At 57.1% G+C, this 17,551-nt stretch overlaps 1 protein-coding gene across 7 annotated transcripts; it reads left to right on the top strand.

Annotated features, from left to right (window-relative positions):
- The first annotated feature begins 1,383 nt into the window (after positions 1-1,383).
- RASGRP2 (RAS guanyl releasing protein 2) lies at positions 1,384-16,099 on the top strand. Of its 7 annotated transcripts, none has more exons than XM_061406848.1 (17): positions 1,384-1,483; positions 3,326-3,467; positions 4,100-4,206; positions 4,735-4,797; positions 5,120-5,251; positions 6,019-6,169; positions 6,352-6,525; positions 6,686-6,802; positions 8,290-8,571; positions 9,512-9,589; positions 9,785-9,907; positions 10,244-10,359; positions 13,621-13,762; positions 14,044-14,080; positions 14,594-14,770; positions 15,654-15,718; positions 15,885-16,099. In XM_061406848.1, exons 3-16 carry the CDS (start codon positions 4,142-4,144, stop codon positions 15,710-15,712), a joined length of 1,716 nt encoding a protein of 571 aa, XP_061262832.1. In that variant the 5' UTR covers positions 1,384-1,483; positions 3,326-3,467; positions 4,100-4,141; the 3' UTR covers positions 15,713-15,718; positions 15,885-16,099. The 7 variants fall into 7 exon arrangements, with proteins under 7 accessions (XP_061262832.1, XP_061262837.1, XP_061262835.1 ...); XM_061406853.1 differs by having other exon boundaries at positions 1,402-1,483; positions 4,104-4,206; XM_061406851.1 differs by lacking the exon at positions 1,384-1,483 and adding an exon at positions 1,606-2,230.
- Positions 16,100-17,551: the final 1,452 nt, after the last annotated feature.

Genomic DNA, 17,551 nt, shown 5'->3' with positions numbered 1-17,551 from the left:
AGGCGTCACCCTGCGCGCCTCTCCTCCCAGTGCTGTGTCCATACTAGGTCAGCGGCCCGCAAGGCTGGCCGGGGGCGTGGCGTCCGTCCGGGTGGGGCCCACCCGGGACTGGAGCAGGGCCTTAAGCTGAGGCCTCAAGCTGAGGCCTCCGGCACCGCTGAAGGAAGATCCACGCTGTCGGGGGCAGGGCTCAAGAGGGGGAGGAGTCCCCGGGTGGTTGGCGCCTTCTTGACTCCGCCCTTAGCCCCGCCCCACTGCGGCGTTTAAGGGTCTCTAAGCAGGTGGCTACGCTAGGTCCAAAGCTAGGGGAGTGTTCAGGCGGGGGCCATCTAGGCTGCGCCGACGTTGCCCCTCCTCACTTGGGGTCCCGAAAGGGCCTGCTTCTAGGTCCCGTATTACCAAGATTGAGTTGTGGGGGAGGTCCCGCCTCCCCAGCCCGGTAGCAGGGAGGGGCAAGCCTCAGAGATTTGTTAGGGGCCCGTGGTTTCACAGCGGGTGTGTTTGAACCTGAACGGCCGGAAATGGTTACCAACTCCCTTCGGCCCGGCTTGTGGGGACCCCAACCGCTTGCGGCTACCCCTCCCATGTGCTTCTCTGGAGCCAGGCCTCCGGGCTCCAGTTTTCTAGCTGCAAGAACCCACCGTCGCTTGCAGCCGCCCCTTTTCATCCGGCCCCATGGGGAGCCAGGCTTCCGGAGCCCCAGTCCCTCCGGTGCGAACGGGAGCTCCCCCCAACATCCCCAGACCCCGAGGCCCCTTCTCCCGATCGCCGCGTTTTCATTCTTCCCCACAAACCCCTCTCTCTCAAATGCTCCCACCTTGTCCTAGCCCCTCCCCCAGGCTATCACAACGACCCGCTACGCCCACGCCCCCATCTCTGCCAGGTCCCCCGCTGCCCGCAGGAAGACGCCCGGCCCCGGGCCGGGTGAGCCCCGTGGGAACGGTTTGTCTCGAAAACAGGAACCCGGGCCGGGGTCTGGGCGGGGCGCCCCTTCCCCACCGCAGTCCGCTTCCTGCCCCTCCCGGCTTCCTCTGCCCGACACCAGGCAGGGCGGGGGACAGGGGGTGTCTGGGGTGGGGAGCGAGGACCCTTGGTTTAGTTTCCCCCTCCGCGTCCCGCGCGGCCTGACCTCCGCTCTCCCACCCTTGGCGCGGCTCATGGCGCAGCCCCCCAACCCCCGCCCGCGGCCCTGGCCTCCCAGGCGGCGCGGCAGGGGAGGGGTTAAGCTGCCGCAGGGGCCGCCGCGTGCGGGGCGAGAGGGAGCCCCCGATGGGGGAGGCGCCGCCGGCGGTGCGGAGCCCGGTGCAGGGGCGGGGAGGAGAGGGGAGGGGGCGGCCGCGGCGCGGGGGCGGGGCGGCGGGGAGCCGGGCAGCGGCGCGGAGAGCGGGCGGGAGCCGCAGCCGCAGCGAGGTCGGCGGGCGGGAGCGCACGGAGGTGGCGCCTGCCGGGCCGGGTGCGGGCTCCTTGCCGCGGGGTCCCAAGTGTGAGTGAGCGAGCGCGGGCGGGGCGCGGGGCAGAGGACGCCCGGCCCCTACGGGCCCCCGAGGACAGCGCAGAAGGGCTGGGGGCGGCGGGTGGGTTGGTCGGTGGGGAGTCTGTAGCCCGGGTCGGGGGTGGGAGGGACCTACCGAGAGATCCAAAGCCCCCTGGACAACCGCGGGAGGGGGCGGTGTCCACGGCGCACCCGGGTCTTCCTAGCCACGTCTCAGCGGGACCGTCCTCGGCGAACCCCCCATTTGACAGATGAGAAAACCGAGGCTCCGAGAGGCCGAGTAACTCTCAAGGTCACATAGGGAGGAAGCGGCCGAGCTGGGCGGGATGCCTCTGGGTGGCTCCTAGGAAAAGTCTACCAGAGAACTCCATAGAGAAGCCCCCTCGCTCCTCACCCCCTGCCCGGGGGAGTATTGTATGGGCGGGGGACCTTGTGTGGGGCAAGGCTTTGCCAGTGTCCTGGGGCGAGGGCTGTCAGGTGGTTGGGGCCGCAGGGCCAGCCCTGGATCGCAGATGAAGGGGGCGGGGGTTGGAGTGGGCGTGTGTGCGCACCCACCGGGCGTGTGCATGTGTGGGAGAGTGTACATGCGTGTAGGTGCACTGTCTTGAGTGTGCGCACACGTGTGCGGATGTCAGCGCTGCCGTGGCCTCGGAACTCCAGGCTGGTCTGGTCTAGTGAGCTGCACGGCCGGAAGCCAGCCCCTTCAACGGGTTTGCTTTCTGGGGTAGAGGACTACGGGTATGTGTGCCCGCGGGTTCCTTCGTTCAGGTGTGCGGGGGTGTGGGGTGCCATTGGGTGAGTGAGAGAGAGGATGGGAGGTAATTGCCTGAGGCCCGGCTCTTTGGGAACCTCAGGCATTCTTGCACCCCGATGTGGGTCCTGGCCTGGGGTGTGGAGTGAGTGTGTCTGCGCCTGGGTGCGTAAATCCCCGCCAGTGACTGGAGTTGCTGGTGGAGTCCAACAGGGGCACTCCACCCTCCACGGCGTTAGCGCCCCCTTCTGGGCACCCCACTCTGCCCGAGTGTGGACGGCCTGTGTGTGCCCCCAGTTCGACTGTGCAGTACGGGCGGTCTGCGTCAGAGGCTGGGGATGAAGAGGGCCTGCGAAACGGCTGAGCCGGGACTCTTGGGGCCTTCACGGAGGAGGTGGCTCGGGAGCGCGCGGTTCCCAGGCCCAGGCTTCCCGCTTACGTCTCCGGGCCGCAGGGGCTCCCCCCTCCGCCCCTCTTCCCCCACCCCCACTCCCCGCTCCCAGGAATGTTCCTCTCCACCCCAGCCCGCCTCCCCGAGGGCAGGCCCCTGGGGGCTGCCGCAGCCCCGCCTCCTCTTCCCGGGAGCCCGGGAGGGGGCGACGCGGGCAGGACGCCTGGGTTCCTCCCCCCTTCTCATCCCAGGGAGAAATTCCTCTGAGGTCCCCTCAGGCTCTGGGTTCCCAAAATAACCCTGCGGGGGAAGGGAGGCTGTGGAGGGAGGGAAGCGGGAGGGGGCGCAGAACTGAGCTGCGGGGTGCTGCAGGTGCCTCTGGGGAGAGGACGTGAGGAGAAGAGAGGGCCTACAGAGAGGGCGACTGGGACACCGACCATCCCCGGGGAGTCCCTCGGCCCTCCCGTGGCTCCCAGGGTGGGCCGGAAGCTTCTTGGCCAGTTCATTTCCCAACTGGTGGGTTGCACCATCCCGGGCCAGACCGTTTAACCCCGGGGCGTGGCCGCGGGGGGAACGACTCCGCCCCTGCCCAGCAGGGGGCGTGCCCGCCCCTCCCCGTTTTTACCCTCGGGGCCGCTCCGCAGGCCTGCGCCTCCGCCGACTCCGGTTCTGCCTCTCACTCTCGGGACAGGGGTCCGGTCCGAGCCCCGTTGGAGGATCCCGGAGCGCAGCTCGGCCGAGCCTACCCGCGCCGGCGGCCATGGCGGGCACCCTGGACCTGGACAAGGGCTGCACGGTGGAGGAGCTGCTCCGTGGTTGCATCGAAGCCTTTGGTGAGTGGCACGGGAGGACACACCCAGCCTGAGCCGGGACCCCTGCCTCCCTGGGCAGATGTCGGCCCTGGACCCACCCAGCCTGCATCCTGCAGCCTCTTTAGCGAAAATCTCCCTTTCATCGCAGGGCGGAGAGGTCCACATGCTGCAGAAAGAGAAAATGTTTCCCATCCCTAGTATGCCGGCTTTGAAGGGAGGGATGGCGGGGTCCCCGGACTCTAACACTTAAGGAGAATTATCTGTCTCCCCGGGGGATCCGGAGGAACTCGCTATCTCGGCCTGGGAGCTGTTTCCGGCTGATGTGGTGGGGTGGTGAAGGGGTGCCCCTTCCCTAAGCGCTCAGGAAATGACCTCTGGATTCTTGACCCCGGGGAACCCAGGCTCCTTCCGCCCCAACTGGTTCCCCTCCGGACTCAGGCCCGGCTCAGACTGCTCCTATCCTCCGGTTCCTCGGATCCTGCCTTTATCCCCCTTCCACCCCACTTTTTCTTTATAATCCGCCTCCTGGTTTCGGAGCCCTGGGAAATCAGGAGGCGGCCGGGAGCCACATCCAGCAGGCTGCAGGGTAGGGACCTGTAGGGACCACAGCCTCGAGACGAAGTGTCAACCCGCTTCTCTTTGGCCCCTCGGAGTTAGATGACTCCGGGAAGGTGCGGGACCCGCAGCTGGTGCGCATGTTCCTTATGATGCACCCCTGGTACATCCCTTCCTCTCAGCTGGCGGCCAAACTGCTCCACATATATCCTTCGCCGACTTCTCCAAGGGCCCTGCAGTCCGAGTCTGTAAGCGAGCCCCGCTGCCCAGCCCGGGTAGAGGATGGGCCTCGCTGCTAGACCTGGGCCGCCCCCACATCATAGGATTCAGGATGGGCCCAGGCTTCTGCTGGGCCCAAAGCCACGCCCCTTCCCTCCCCTTAGAACTAAGGCCCCGCCCCCTCTCCCTAACCTCCGCCTTGCTGTCTCTTCCCCACAGCCTAGGACCGGTCCCTACTCCCAGCCCAGGTCCCGCCTCTTGCTTCTCTTCCAGAACCCAGGTCCTGCTCCTAGCCTGACCCCTATTCTACCCAGGTGCCCCCACAAGGCTCACAGCTCACCTCTGCCTTCGGCCCCTTTCCAGATCTTGGGCCCTGCCCCACACCAGACACCATCCCGCAGATTTCTTCTAGAACTAGGCCCTGCCCTCCGCCTCCCTGTGGAGCTTGGGTCCCATCCCCTGCCTCCTTTTCTAGAGTAAGCCTCCATCCTTGTTTTCCTTAACTCTCCTTCACCTACCAACAATCCCGGAAGGACAACTCCAGCTCACTGCAGGTGAAAACATGCCACCTGGTCAGGTGAGTCTTCCTCTTGGGGCTCTGGCCCCTCCTCTGCTCCCTTCCCTTAGGCTTCTGACTGGCCTGAAGGAGTAGAAATAGCATGTTCTGGGAGCTGATCATGTGGGTTTGAACCGGGCTCTGTCCATGGTGGGTGTGCTGCCGCAGGCTTACCCCTTCCTGGCTCTGCCCGGTCCCTGTTTTCTGATCTGCCCAATGAGGGTGGGGAAGGAAAGAGCTGGGTGAGGGGGATCACAGTCTGAGGCCCTCTCCCCCTCTTTGGGGGAACGACCATCCTGGGGTGGGGGGAGGGCTGCCCCGGGTAACTCTGAACCTCTACCAGGTACTGGATCTCAGCATTCCCAGCGGAGTTTGACTTGAATCCTGAGCTTGCTGAGCAGATCAAGGAGCTGAAGGCTCTGCTAGATCAAGAAGGGAATCGCCGGCACAGCAGCCTCATCGACATTGAGAACGTGTGCGTGGGGTGGGGGTGCTCGCAGGGCTGGGAGGGACGCTCAGCATCCCGCACCATTTGCTCTTAATAAACGTTCATTGAATGCAGTGGTGTGAGGGTCATGTTACTCTTGCTGGATAACTTCCTGTGGCTCCCCCGTCTTCTTCAGAATGCCTCAGCTGGGGATTAAGGCCTTTCACAGTCTCAGGCCAGTTTGGCATTCCCGCTGCATCTTCCACAGCCCCCTGCCCCCACCAAGCGCCTCCTCCTGCAGCCCCCAGGGTTCCCTCACCCTTCCACAGCCCCTGCATCCATTCCCACCATTGCACTTTGTTCATGTCCCCTGGCAGCCTTCTCCATGTTATCAAGACAAGTGTGGAGTGTCTGTGGGCTCTTCTAGGGCCGAATTTGTTGTTGCCGCCTCTGTCCTTTGGTGACACTTTGGGCAGACCCCTGGCACGAAGACCCCCGCACTCACGCCACGCTGTGCTGTGTTCGTCTGTGTCTGTCTCCCCTAGTAGACTGTGAGCTCCTCTCGGGCAGGAGCTGTGTCTTGCTCATCTCTGTAACCCCAGCGCCTGGCACAGTTCCTGGCACAGAGTTAGGTCTTCCATAAATCTGTGTGGAGGGCATGACGCCAGGGGAAGATGGCAGGAGATTTTTGATAGGACAGGGGACATCAGTGTCCTGCCCAGTGTCTCGCAGCGAACTTGAGTGGCATTAGTATGGGGCAACGAGGGCTAGGGCATCTCCGGCAAAGGACTCACTGCCCCTGTCCTGCCCCCCAGCCCCACCTACAAGTGGAAGCGGCAGGTGACCCAGCGGAACCCCGTGGAACAGAAGAAGCGCAAGATGTCCCTGCTGTTTGACCACCTGGAGCCCTTGGAGCTGGCGGCACATCTCACCTACTTGGAATATCGCTCCTTCTGCAAGATCCTGGTGCGGGGGCTTTCAGCCAAGAGTCGGGTGTGGGCTGGGGAGGGGGTGCCAGGAAGGATGGGGTCACAGGGCGGGATCTAGGACTACAGGGTAACTACCAAAGGGCAGCTGGAGGGGGAGGAACAGCCATTGGTGAGCGGCAGGGGGCGGGGCACTGGGTGCTGAAGGCCCTGCGCCCCCAGTTCCAGGACTATCACAGTTTCGTGACTCACGGCTGCACGGTGGACAACCCCGTCCTGGAGCGATTCATCTCCCTCTTCAACAGTGTCTCACAGTGGGTGCAGCTGATGATTCTCAGCAAGCCCACAGCCCCGCAGCGGGCGGGGGTCATCACACACTTCGTCCACGTGGCAGAGGTGCCCGCCCCTCCCCCGCCCCCAACTCCCCCAATCACCCCCGTAGGGCCGAGTCCCTCCTTTCCCCTAACCCACTGCTAGATCTTTCCCAGAAAAGCTGGGCCAAATTCTGGGCCCACTCAGTGACTCACTGCCTCCTCTCTCCCCATTTGTCCCCCAGGAACTCCTGCACCTGCAGAATTTCAACACACTGATGGCAGTGGTTGGGGGCCTGAGCCACAGCTCCATCTCCCGCCTCAAGGAGACCCACAGCCACGTGAGCCCGGAGACCATCAAGGTGCCTGAGACCCTGGGGTCAGGGGAACAGCCTTCCCAGGGCTGGCCTCGTGAGAACTCCCAGCCCAGCTGGGGACTGGTCACTCCCTCTTCATCTGATAAATGAGGAAACTGAGACTGGGGGTTCAGCCCTTTCCCAGGCTGCACAATGAAAGCTGGCAGAGAGAGGAGGCTCACGGATGTGCTAAACTTCAAAGCTCATGCTTTTCTCTTCTCCTGCTTATTTTATTTTACTGGCCATGCTGTGAAGCATGTGGGATCTTACTTCCCTGACCAAGGATTGATCCTGTGCCCCCTGAAGTGGAAGCCCAGAGTCTTAATCACTGGACCACTTGGGAAGTTCCTATTTTATTGTAAAAAAAAAAACCAACAAAAAACATATCTGGTGCCATACATATAGACAAGTCTAGAAAACATGTGTATAGATCCCTCTCCAGGGGATCTTCCCGACCCAGGGATCAAAGCTGAGCCACAAGGGAAGACCAAGAATACTGAAGTGGGTAGCCTATCCCTTCGCCAGGGGATCTTCCCGAACCAGGGGCTTCTGCATTGTAGGCATTTTCTTTACCAACTAAGCTATCAGGGAAGCCTTCACAGTTTAAAAAAAACTAGAAAGAAGATAGGTCAAGAAGTAGAACATTGCCAGCCTCTGAAGCTCCCAGCTCTTAGAGCATAACTCCCTCCTCATCAGAGGTAACCAATGTCATGACCTTCCTAAGGATGATGACCTCCTTTTCTTTAAAAAAATATTTACTTATTTATTTTGACAACACAGCACAGCCTGTGGGATCTTAGTTCCCCAACTTGTGCTCCCTGCAGTGGAAGGGCAAAGGCAAAACCACTAGGCCACCGGGGAATCCCCGACTTTCCTTTTCTTGATGGCTTTACCACCTGTGTATGCATCTCAAAGCCACGTGGGTATTTTGTTGTCTGTTTTTGAGCTTCTTATAAATGAAATCGTGTTGTGTATGTTATTTTATTTCTTCCTTCTTTCATACATTCTGCTTTGCGCAGCAATTGTTCATTCGTCTCCATTGCTGTATAATATTTTTGTCCACTCGGTTTGTGTATCTCCTCTACTGTTGAACATTTGAGGTCGTTCCAGTTTGGGCTGTTAGGAATGACACCGCTAAGTACATTCTTGGAAATCTTTGTCCTGCACTGCTCTGCCTCCGTGAGCCTCAGTTTCCTCTATTAAATGTTGATAATCTGTGCCCAGGACTGCTGGAGAGGTGTGTTATTTGGTAGTGGGTGCCCCTTTGGACTCATGACCTATGAATTCTGATTGCCAGGGGCTAAGGGAGTCAGCCTTGGGGGACAGGAGGGAGGCTTTTGACCTTCCACCCATCCCTGACTCTGCTCAGGCTCTCCCACGTGTCCAGGGCTGGGCAGGGAAAGGAGAGTTGAGCCTGTGATATGCCATGTGGACGTGGTGTGTGTGTGTGTGTGTGTGTGTGTGTGTGTGACTCTCTGCCCTTTGCCCCCCAGCTCTGGGAAGGTCTGACCGAGCTGGTGACGGCCACCGGCAACTACGGCAACTACCGGCGCCGGCTGGCGGCCTGCGTGGGTTTCCGCTTCCCCATCCTGGGTGTTCACCTCAAGGACCTGGTGGCCCTGCAGCTGGCGCTGCCGGATTGGCTGGACCCCGCCCGGACCCGACTCAATGGGGCCAAGATGAAGCAGCTCTTCAGTATCCTGGAGGAGCTGGCCATGGTGACCAGCCTCCGGCCCCCGGTGCAAGCCAACCCTGACCTGCTGAGCCTGCTGACGGTGAGGGGCCGGGCCCCTGGTCCTGCGGGCTTGGCCTTGGGCTCTCACTTCTGGTCGCAGAGCCAAGACCCAGCCTGGGCCCCTGGGTTGGGGTGACCTCGGAGCGGGGTTCCAAGCTCTGGATGGGGTTGTGGACCCCTGAGGCTGGCATGAGGGCTTGAGGCTGGGCCTGAGCCCTGGGTTGAGTTCCTAGCAGTAGGTTACGTTCTACGTTTGGGATTAAACTCTGGGTTCCGGGTAGAGGGGTGGCTTTTATTTTGTTTTTACTTTTCGGCTGCCCCACACACCTTGCGAGATCTTAGTTCCCTGCCCAGGGATTGAACCCGCACTTTCAGCAGAGAAAGTGGAGTCTTAACCACTGGACCACCAGGGAATTCCCCAGGGGTGGCTCTTAAACAAGCTCCTCTGAGCTCTGAAGTTCTAGGCTTGGTCTTGGACTTGAGCTCTGGGGTAGGAGTTGGGTTCTAGTCCACATCTGGACTGGGTTCTAATCATTGGGCCGGAGCTCAGGTTTGACGGTTTGGTGTGAAGTCTTAACCTGTTTCTAGACTCTGAGCTGGACTGGGGAATTGAAAGCTGAGCTGGAATCTGGTTGCTGGGTTGGGTGCTGTGTTGGGAGGGGGGATTTCAGAGCTCTCAGCTGGGTTGTGACTTGAATTCCTGGCTAAGATCTTAGCAGCGCGTTGTCTTCAAGGTCTGGGGCCAAGCTCTGGGTTCTGGGCTGTGTGCTGGGCTGGCGTGTGGTTGCTGGGGTGTGTTCTAAGCTGGCCTTGGTCCTCAGTCTAGCTTCTGGGCCAGGCTCAGGGCTGGGCTGTGACCCTCAGGTAGACCTGGAGGTCTGGGTTCTGGGCGTTGGGCTCCTGAGAGCAGCACAGGCCAGTGGGTGTGATAAGACTGCTGTGTCCCAGGTGTCTTTGAATTAGTCTTTTTTTTCCCTCAGGTGTCTTTGGATCAATATCAGACAGAGGATGAGCTCTACCAGCTGTCCCTGCAGCGGGAACCGCGTTCTAAGTCCTCGGTGAGGGCGGGAGCTACTGCATACCCACTTAGCCCATCCTCTTCCTCACCTCGGCCCTCCCAGGCTTAGAGGCTACCTCACCCATCCTGCTTGTCGGGCAGGCTTCCTTGTGCCCAGAGCTTACCCCCTGTCTCCTCCACTGGGCCCTGGGCTCCCACACCTCTGGCCCTCACTCAGCCTTGACCATTTCCACAGCCAACCAGCCCCACCACCTGCACACCGCCTCCCCGGCCCCCGGTGCTGGAGGAGTGGACCTCGGCTGCCAAACCCAAGCTGGATCAGGCGATCATGGTGGAGCACATTGAGAAGATGGTGGAGGTGAGACTCCAGCACCACCAGCTCTGGAGCCTGTGGGACAGACGGGGGGGACACGTCCATAGTGGTCAGCCAAGGCTCGTTTGACCAGGGCACTGCCCTGGGAGCCACCACCAGTGCCGGGCTCAGGGGCCAATGCTCGGTTGACAGAAGGCACGGGGTGCAGCTGATGGGCGGGCTTGGGACGGGGGTATGGAGAAGGGAGGTGGTGGGGAGGAAAGACAGCTGCCCGCTTCTTAGATGCCCAGGCTTCCTAACTCGGACTGGGAGTGTGGGCAGGATGGGCCAAGATCCCTTTAACCCTCCCCGCCCCCCGACATGTCCCTCTGTGTACTTCAGTCTGTGTTCCGGAACTTTGACGTCGATGGGGACGGCCACATCTCACAGGAGGAGTTCCAGATCATCCGTGGGAATTTTCCTTATCTCAGCGCCTTTGGGGACCTCGACCAGAACCAGTGAGAGGCCTGGGGGCAGGGGCAGAGGGAAGGCAGGTTCATTTCCCCTTGGGTTTTAGCTTCCTCCTGAGAAGGATGAGGCCATTGAACCAGATGATCTTGGCAGGGGAAGCCACCCATGTGGGGAGGGGCTCTTTTTTTCTGGGAGGCTGCCAGCTGCGGAGGCTCAGGGTTACCTTGCTCATTCAGAACAATGAGCCGGAGGGTGGGGGGCATCTTCACCTGAATCTTGCAAAGACTGTGGCTTCCTGGGGACTCTTGCTACATAAATGCCACTTTATTTGTGGAGCTCACAGCCGAGAAAAAGTGTGGCAAGCTGAACTCCTGGGTAGCATGTCTTAATGAATAGATAAGAAAGGCCTGTAACTCGCAGCACCACTTGCTTATCACCAACTCACATGCCGACAATTTGGACAAACAGCTGGTTCTCTGAAGTAGGTTATACGTGTCCCCCTGAAACCGTGTTCGCACCCCTGTTTTGCTGAGCAGACAAAATTCTAATCAAAATTTATAGTCCATCCCAAGTTGACTTTTTAATGTTATCCAGATTTCAAAAAACTGTGCCTTTTTTTGTATTATAAAAATCCATGGTTAAAAAAAATCCAGGTAGTAAAATAGATTTATAGTGAATGAAGTGTGTAAGGTAAGAAGCGAAAATTCCCTTCCTCCTTTCCCACTTAAGAGGTTGTCAGTAGTAACTATGTTAGCAACATTACTGGTGTGGCAATGCCTGTATCTCTCCAATCTTCCATGCATGGGTGCAAACTGATAAGATAATTTGTTTGTGTCTGTTTCACAGGCAAGAGGGATTATGGTATAAATCTAGTTCTAGCATTATAGTTAGTTTCTCCTCTCAGAATTGAGAACAATAGTTGAAGACAGTTTTCTAAGTTGAAAACAAATCACCTCCCTGGGTGGGGTGGATTTTTTTCCAGGCCACACTTTTTAGGGTGGGTGAAGCCCTTGCAGGGGCTTCCCTGGTGACTCAGAATCTGCCTGCAATGCGGGAGACCTGGGTTCTATCCCTGGGTTGGGAAGATCCCCTGGAGGAGGGCATGGCAACTTACTCCAGTATTCTTCCCTGGAGAAGCCCCATGGATAGAGGAGCCTGGTGGGCTATAGTCCCTGGGGTCACAAGAGTCAGACATGACTGAGCGACTAAGCACAGCACAGCCCTTGGAGACATTCAAGGCTCCAGCTTCATGCAGGCATCTCAGCCTTAACTCCCCACCTCCTGCAGATCCCAGGCAGGTATCAAAACCCAGCACCTGGCTCCTGGGGCAGCTGTACCATCAGGTCTCAACTCACTGCCTCAATTTGAAGATCTCTGTTTCTGCAACTTGGGAGTTTCCATTTCTTGCAAACTCACCTGTGCATTTAAAACAATTTTGGATATAGTTAAACCAGCATCTAGGTTTTTGTGGCAGTAGGGTTCTCAGGGTTTTTTTGTTTGTTTGTTTTTGTTTTTAAATCACTGTCTTGACAGAATCGCACGCTTTGTGTTTTTCTTTTTTACTTTTGTTTTCCACTTAAACCCTCATCATGGACATCTTTCCAGGCCAATTTAGGCAGAACTACCTCATTCTTTAGAACAGCTGCAGAGTATTACACTGGGTGGCGGGGCCATCATCTGCCTCCCCATTCTCCTGCTGATGGACATGTAGACTGTTCCCAGTTTTTCGCTATTAATATCCGCTATGCTGCTGTGAACATTGTACTGATGCACTCGGGCCACTATTTCTGTAGGAGAAATTCCTAGAAGTGGGATAATTGGATCAAAAGATATGCACATTCTAAATTAGGAGAGAGACTGCCAAAGTGACCTCAGGCAAGGTTGTGCCAGCTTGCACCCCCATCAGCAGTGAACAAGAGCCCATTTCTCAACTTCCTTGCCAACAGTGGATGCTATAATAAGCTTTATAATTTTGCCAGTCTAATTGGCAAATGGTGTCTTGGTTATATTTGCATTTCTTTAATATTAGTGGGGGTAGGATACCTTCCTATGTTTATCGGCCACTTCTATTTCTTCTGTTAATTGCCTGTTCGTGTTCTTTGTCCATTATTCCACTGGGTTTGTGAGTCTTGCTCATTGATTTCTCTGTTAATGGATATTAACCCTTGGTGTTGAATATGTTTGCAAAATATTTTTTCGCAGTCTGTCATTTATGTTGTCCTTTTCCATATAAAATTTTTTAAAAATGTGTGCTCAATATGTCAGTCTTTTCCTTTATGGCTTCTCGGGTTTGTGTTATGTGTAGAAGGGCTATTATCCCCTCCAGATGACAAAATTCTTCTCTTAGGGCTGTTTAGGTACTTTGAGAATTTTATTTTTTTACATTGATTGTCTTCAATTTAGCGGGAATTTAGTTTTCACGCACAGTATGAGATAGGAGCCTAAGTTTATATTTTTGAGATGGTCGGTTGTCCCAATGTGCCACTAATTTGAAGGACCACCTGGACCACCCAAATACTAATAGGCAGGAGTTTCTGATAAAGGCCCCCTTTGATGGAAATACCTCCCAATGGCCTGGCACCTGTTAGCTATTAGCACCTATTAGTCAATGCTTCGTGTGCCTATCTCATTCAACTCTTACTCAAACCCCTCTGAGATGCAGGACCTATCATCGTCCCCATTTATTGAAGAGGAAATCGAGGCACGGGGAAGAAGTCACACAGAGAAATAGAGCCCAAATTAGAACTGAGTTCTAGTTCCAGAGCACAGTGCTGACTCTTTCCCTAAAATACCTGAATAGATGAAAAGAGGGTTCTGTGGGAAGCCCCAGATTACCTGTCTGGCAGGATTCCGCAGGAGTGAGACAGGTGCAGCTTTTCCCAATCTTACCTGGTCCCCAAACTCATCAGAGAGCTCCTGACTCTCAGGAATCCCAACCAGTGTTCCATAGAGCTCACTTTGGGAAACAGAAGCTGATAAACCCACGGAAAAGTGCAGAGCAATTTTAGTTTACACACCAGCTCTGTGAAGTGAGTAGGCAGGAATTATGACCCCCATTTTTCCAAGGAGGAAACCCAGGGCAAGTGACTAGCCCAAGACCACACAGCTAGTTAGAAGCTGCTACTACATCTGCTGGACTCCAAGTCTGGTGCTCTTTCTGTTTCACGCACGGAAGGTCAAAAGTCAGGAGTCCCGTGATGACCTTTAATTTGGTAGGGCTTTTCCCAGTAGGCTGGGTTAAGCTGGTGGTGGGTGGTCCCAGTGAAGCCCCCCGGAGCTGAGGCCCTCCCCCGACTTCCCCTGGACAGGGACGGCTGCATCAGCAAGGAGGAGATGGTCTCCTACTTTCTGCGCTCCAGCTCTATGCTGGGCGGCCGCATGGGCTTCGTACACAACTTCCACGAGAGCAACTCCTTGCGCCCGGTCGCCTGCCGCCACTGCAAGGCCCTGGTGAGCCCCCGCCCAAGCCACGCGGCAACAGCACCGGCCAGGTTCCATCCCCGCCCCGCCTTCCCTTCTGGCCCCGCCCTCCCTTCTGGCCCCGCCCCCTGCCGGAGCCTTCTTAATCCAGGCGAACCTTAATTTCACCTGCCTCTCCTCTTGCCGGTCTGAACCAAACCCTGAGGGGCCTAAGGCTCCAGAAAGGGTCAGTTCCAGTCCCTGTCCATAGAAAGGAAGAGTCATGCCCTCTAAACCGCTCCCCCCTACCACGCCCCCCTCCTCTATTTCAGATCCTGGGCATCTACAAACAGGGTCTCAAATGCCGAGGTGAGATGGAGTTGCAGGGCTGCTGGGCTGTTTTGGGGGAAAGAGTTACTATCGGGATGGACAGTCTTATTCTGGCGGGGCAATTGTCAAGGAGTAAATAAAGTACCTTAGGGCCAGAGAGGCATGCTGATTGATGTGAAAGGGGGTAGCCTTTAACTTGGTTTGATTGGGACTTCCCTGGTGGTCCACGGGTTAAGACTCTGCCTCCACTGCAGGGGGCGCATGTTCCATCTCTAATCAGAGAAGTAAGATCTCACGTCTCTTGCAGCGTGGCCAAAAAACAAAAAAACCCAGGGTTTTTATTTTGGTGAGGCAGCTGCCCAGAAATGGGGAGCTTTGGAGAGGGCGCAGACGGGCAAGGAGGATGAAGAAAGCGTTTGGAAAGGAAGCTCTTGTTTTGGTGGGGCAGCTGCTTAGGAGCAAAGGGACCCAGGGAGAAGTGCAGGCCTGCAGAGTGGGATGAGGAGTGGTCTGACCAGTAGATCTGGCTGGGCTGCCCATCTGCCTCCCCAGCCTGTGGTGTGAACTGCCACAAGCAGTGCAAGGATCGCCTGTCAGTTGAGTGCCGGCGCCGGGCCCAGAGTATGAGTCTGGAGGGGTCTGCACCCTCTCCCTCGCCCACACATACCCACCATCGCGCCTTCAGCTTCTCCCTGCCCCGCCCTGGCAGACGAGGCTCCCGGCCTCCAGGTAAGAGGGGTCCCTTTCTGGACTGGCCTGTGGAGGGAGGGAGAGAGGGAGGCAGGCCAATGGCGGCAAAGTACGGAAACTTTTCCAGGGTGGAAACCATTCCAGAGTTTGTAATTGTCTTATTTGGGGGAGGTGATAGAGGAGGGCTGGACAGATAAGGGTGCAAGGAGGTAACCAGGGAGCCCTCAATACTTTGAGGCTGATGAGGGCAGAAACTCATGAATAAAAACAGTAAAAGCGAAACAGACTTCAAGATTCCATTTGCACTCTTATTTTGTTAGGGGGATTGACAATGGGCTTGGAGAAGGAATTTTTTAAACCATTTGCCTGTATTTCCCTTTTTGGCTGTTTTGGAGGCTATTCTGAGAACAGTCCATTGCCCCCAAATCTCCCAGCAGCTCTCTTGGAGTCATTGGTGGTTATAGGTCAGTTTTCTGAATGACAGTTCCTCAAATGACTATTTTGCTGAGAACACTGAACAAACCATGTTAAACTGGGGTGTAAGGTAGTTGACCACAACCGTTAAAATTGGCATGAGTCTTCAAAAATAGAGGCAGGCACAGGGCATAAGTTCCCCAAAATAGAAAAGATAAAACCATTTGCTTCAAGCCTTCCAGCCGTGCTGGGGTCTAAAATGTGAGACACACACAAAATTGATGTTTAAGCAAACTGCACCGATAAATCTGTGGCTGCGAAAAAGCTGTGGCAAACTGAAAACTTAGAAAAAGAGCCTCAAAAGTTGGCGTTGTTTAGTCATTCAGTGAATTGATTTCTGGTGGATGGTTCTGCTTCTGGGATGGGGCAGGGTGCCTTCGATGAGGGGGGAAGGGCTGCTCAGGGCACAGGGGCCCAGGAGTTGGTCCTGCAACCACTCTCCCTGCAGAGATCCGAGAGGAGGAGGTTCAGACGGTGGAGGACGGCGTATTTGACATCCACTTGTAATTGATGGTAAGACCCCCTGTAGCCTGCCCAGAGCCTCCCCACTCAGGGCTGGGGCAATGTGCGGGGGAAGAGGGGGTGGGTGCTCTGTCCAAATGACCCAGGCTAGGCAGACTCCAACATTTTTGGGGGGCGAGGAGGCTCTTACTTACAACCTCTGCTTTTCTCTTCCCAGCTGTGACTGGATCAAGCACTCATGCCTGCCTTGGAGAAAAGACTTGGACCAGAGCAGGGAGCCTGGGGTGCCGAGGCAGCAGGCTGGGGCTGGGGGGAGGGGCATGAGGGTAGCATGTGGCTGAGGGCAGGGCCAGGACTGGTGTCCCTAAGATTGTACAGACTCTTGTGAATATTTGTACTTTCCAGATGGAATAAAAAGGCCCGTGTAATTAACCTGAACCGTCAGCGCCTAGAATCCTCGTGGTGGGTAGGGGCCTGTAAATCACAGGGACTAGAACTGTGGCGTCTAAAACCCTGTAGTCAGAGAATCTTGGGAGATCTGGAATCTCATGTGCTAGAATCTTGGGGGGACTAAAATTCTGGGGGATAGAGGCTTAGAACCAAAAAACCTCAGAACAGGGAGTTTGGGGAGGGTCTAGAATCTCGAGGAGTCCAGAATCTTGGGGGGCTAAGACTTGAAAGTAGAATTGCTGAGCCTGGTGGTCATGTAGAGCCATAGCCTTCAATCTGAAGCTGAAAGTCCCTTGCTTGACAGGTGGCATTGCTTGAATACTTCCAGCAACGGGGAGCTCACTACAGAGAATCACGAGAGGGACAGGGCCGCCCCGAGTGCTGTCTGTGAGGGAAGGGGACAGGTGGGGCTGCACTCCTTGGGCTTGCACCCTCCTGGCCTGGTGCTGCCAGCCGGAAGGACAGTGACTTCCAGAGGAAATGCATATTGATCCTGCTCTCAGCCTCTGGCTGCCTCTCCTAACCCAGCTCTTCCCTCCCAAGTCTGCAGCATGATGGAGGTTTGGGGGGGTTACTGCTGCCTGAGGAAGGCTAAGGCCACTTCGAAGGCTGGTCTGGGTGAGAAGGCAGGGCTGGGGGGTCTTCCAAAGGTCCTGAAGCTGGGTCAGGCTGTCCCTGGGGTCAGGAGACTCTAGACAGCCATCTGAGAGTGGGGGCTACCTCCCCCAGCCCCCTCCCCCGAGCTGAGGCTTGTCCTACAGCAACTGCAGGGTGTCCTGGGGGTAGAGGCACCTAGCTACCACAGGCAATATCTGAAGACATGCCAATGGCCTCAGCCCCCTCCCTCAAAGTTCCTTGATCCCAAGCCCATCTTTGCCTTTGAGACCCCACACCCCTGGCCTGTTCCTCACCTGGGGTACCTCCTCCTCCCACTGTTACTTCTTAGCTGCAGCTCGGCCACCTGTTGGGTACTCCCCGCCACACCCCACACTGCCCCTCCTTCTGTCCTCAGCCCCCTCCCGCCCTTCCCCCTCTCGAGGCTGTAATATCCGTTTCACGATTTGGGGGCTGAGTTGCTATAACAACAGACGGCGATTGTGCTGTGAAGAGCAGCTCGCTCCCTGCGCAGCCTCCCGCGCTGCCTCCATCCTGCAGCCTGGTCGGCGCCCCTCCCTGCTGCCCCCCAACCCCAGCCATCCTCTGCCCGGTATGTGTGTGTACGCATATGGGTGCCCAGGTCGGCTCCGGCAGGGAGAGTGTGACATGCGACTGCCTTTTCATGGTTGTCCGTGTGAATTTGGTGGAGGAGCTTCCCATTGTGTGCATGTGTGTGCACGGGCACGCACGCTGTGTTTGCTGCATTCCCCTCCACCGCGTGTCCTCACTGGACTGCGTGTGGGAGAAGGGCCACATTGGGTGGGTGCCTACTGCGGG

The sequence above is a fragment of the Bos javanicus genome, chromosome 29 (assembly GCF_032452875.1).
Source record: "Bos javanicus breed banteng chromosome 29, ARS-OSU_banteng_1.0, whole genome shotgun sequence".
NCBI lineage: Eukaryota > Metazoa > Chordata > Mammalia > Artiodactyla > Bovidae > Bos > Bos javanicus.
This window is presented reverse-complemented; position numbering and strand designations above follow the sequence as displayed.

Coding starts and splice junctions, on each gene's coding strand:
- RASGRP2 (XM_061406851.1), top strand. CDS start 2,121: ATGTCAGCGCTGCCGTGGCCTCGGAACTCCAGGCTGGTCTGGTCTAGT. Junction 6,526..6,685: donor ACTTCGTCCACGTGGCAGAG/GTGCCCGCCCCT, acceptor TTTGTCCCCCAG/GAACTCCTGCACCTGCAGAA. Junction 8,572..9,511: donor ACCTGCTGAGCCTGCTGACG/GTGAGGGGCCGG, acceptor TTTTTCCCTCAG/GTGTCTTTGGATCAATATCA.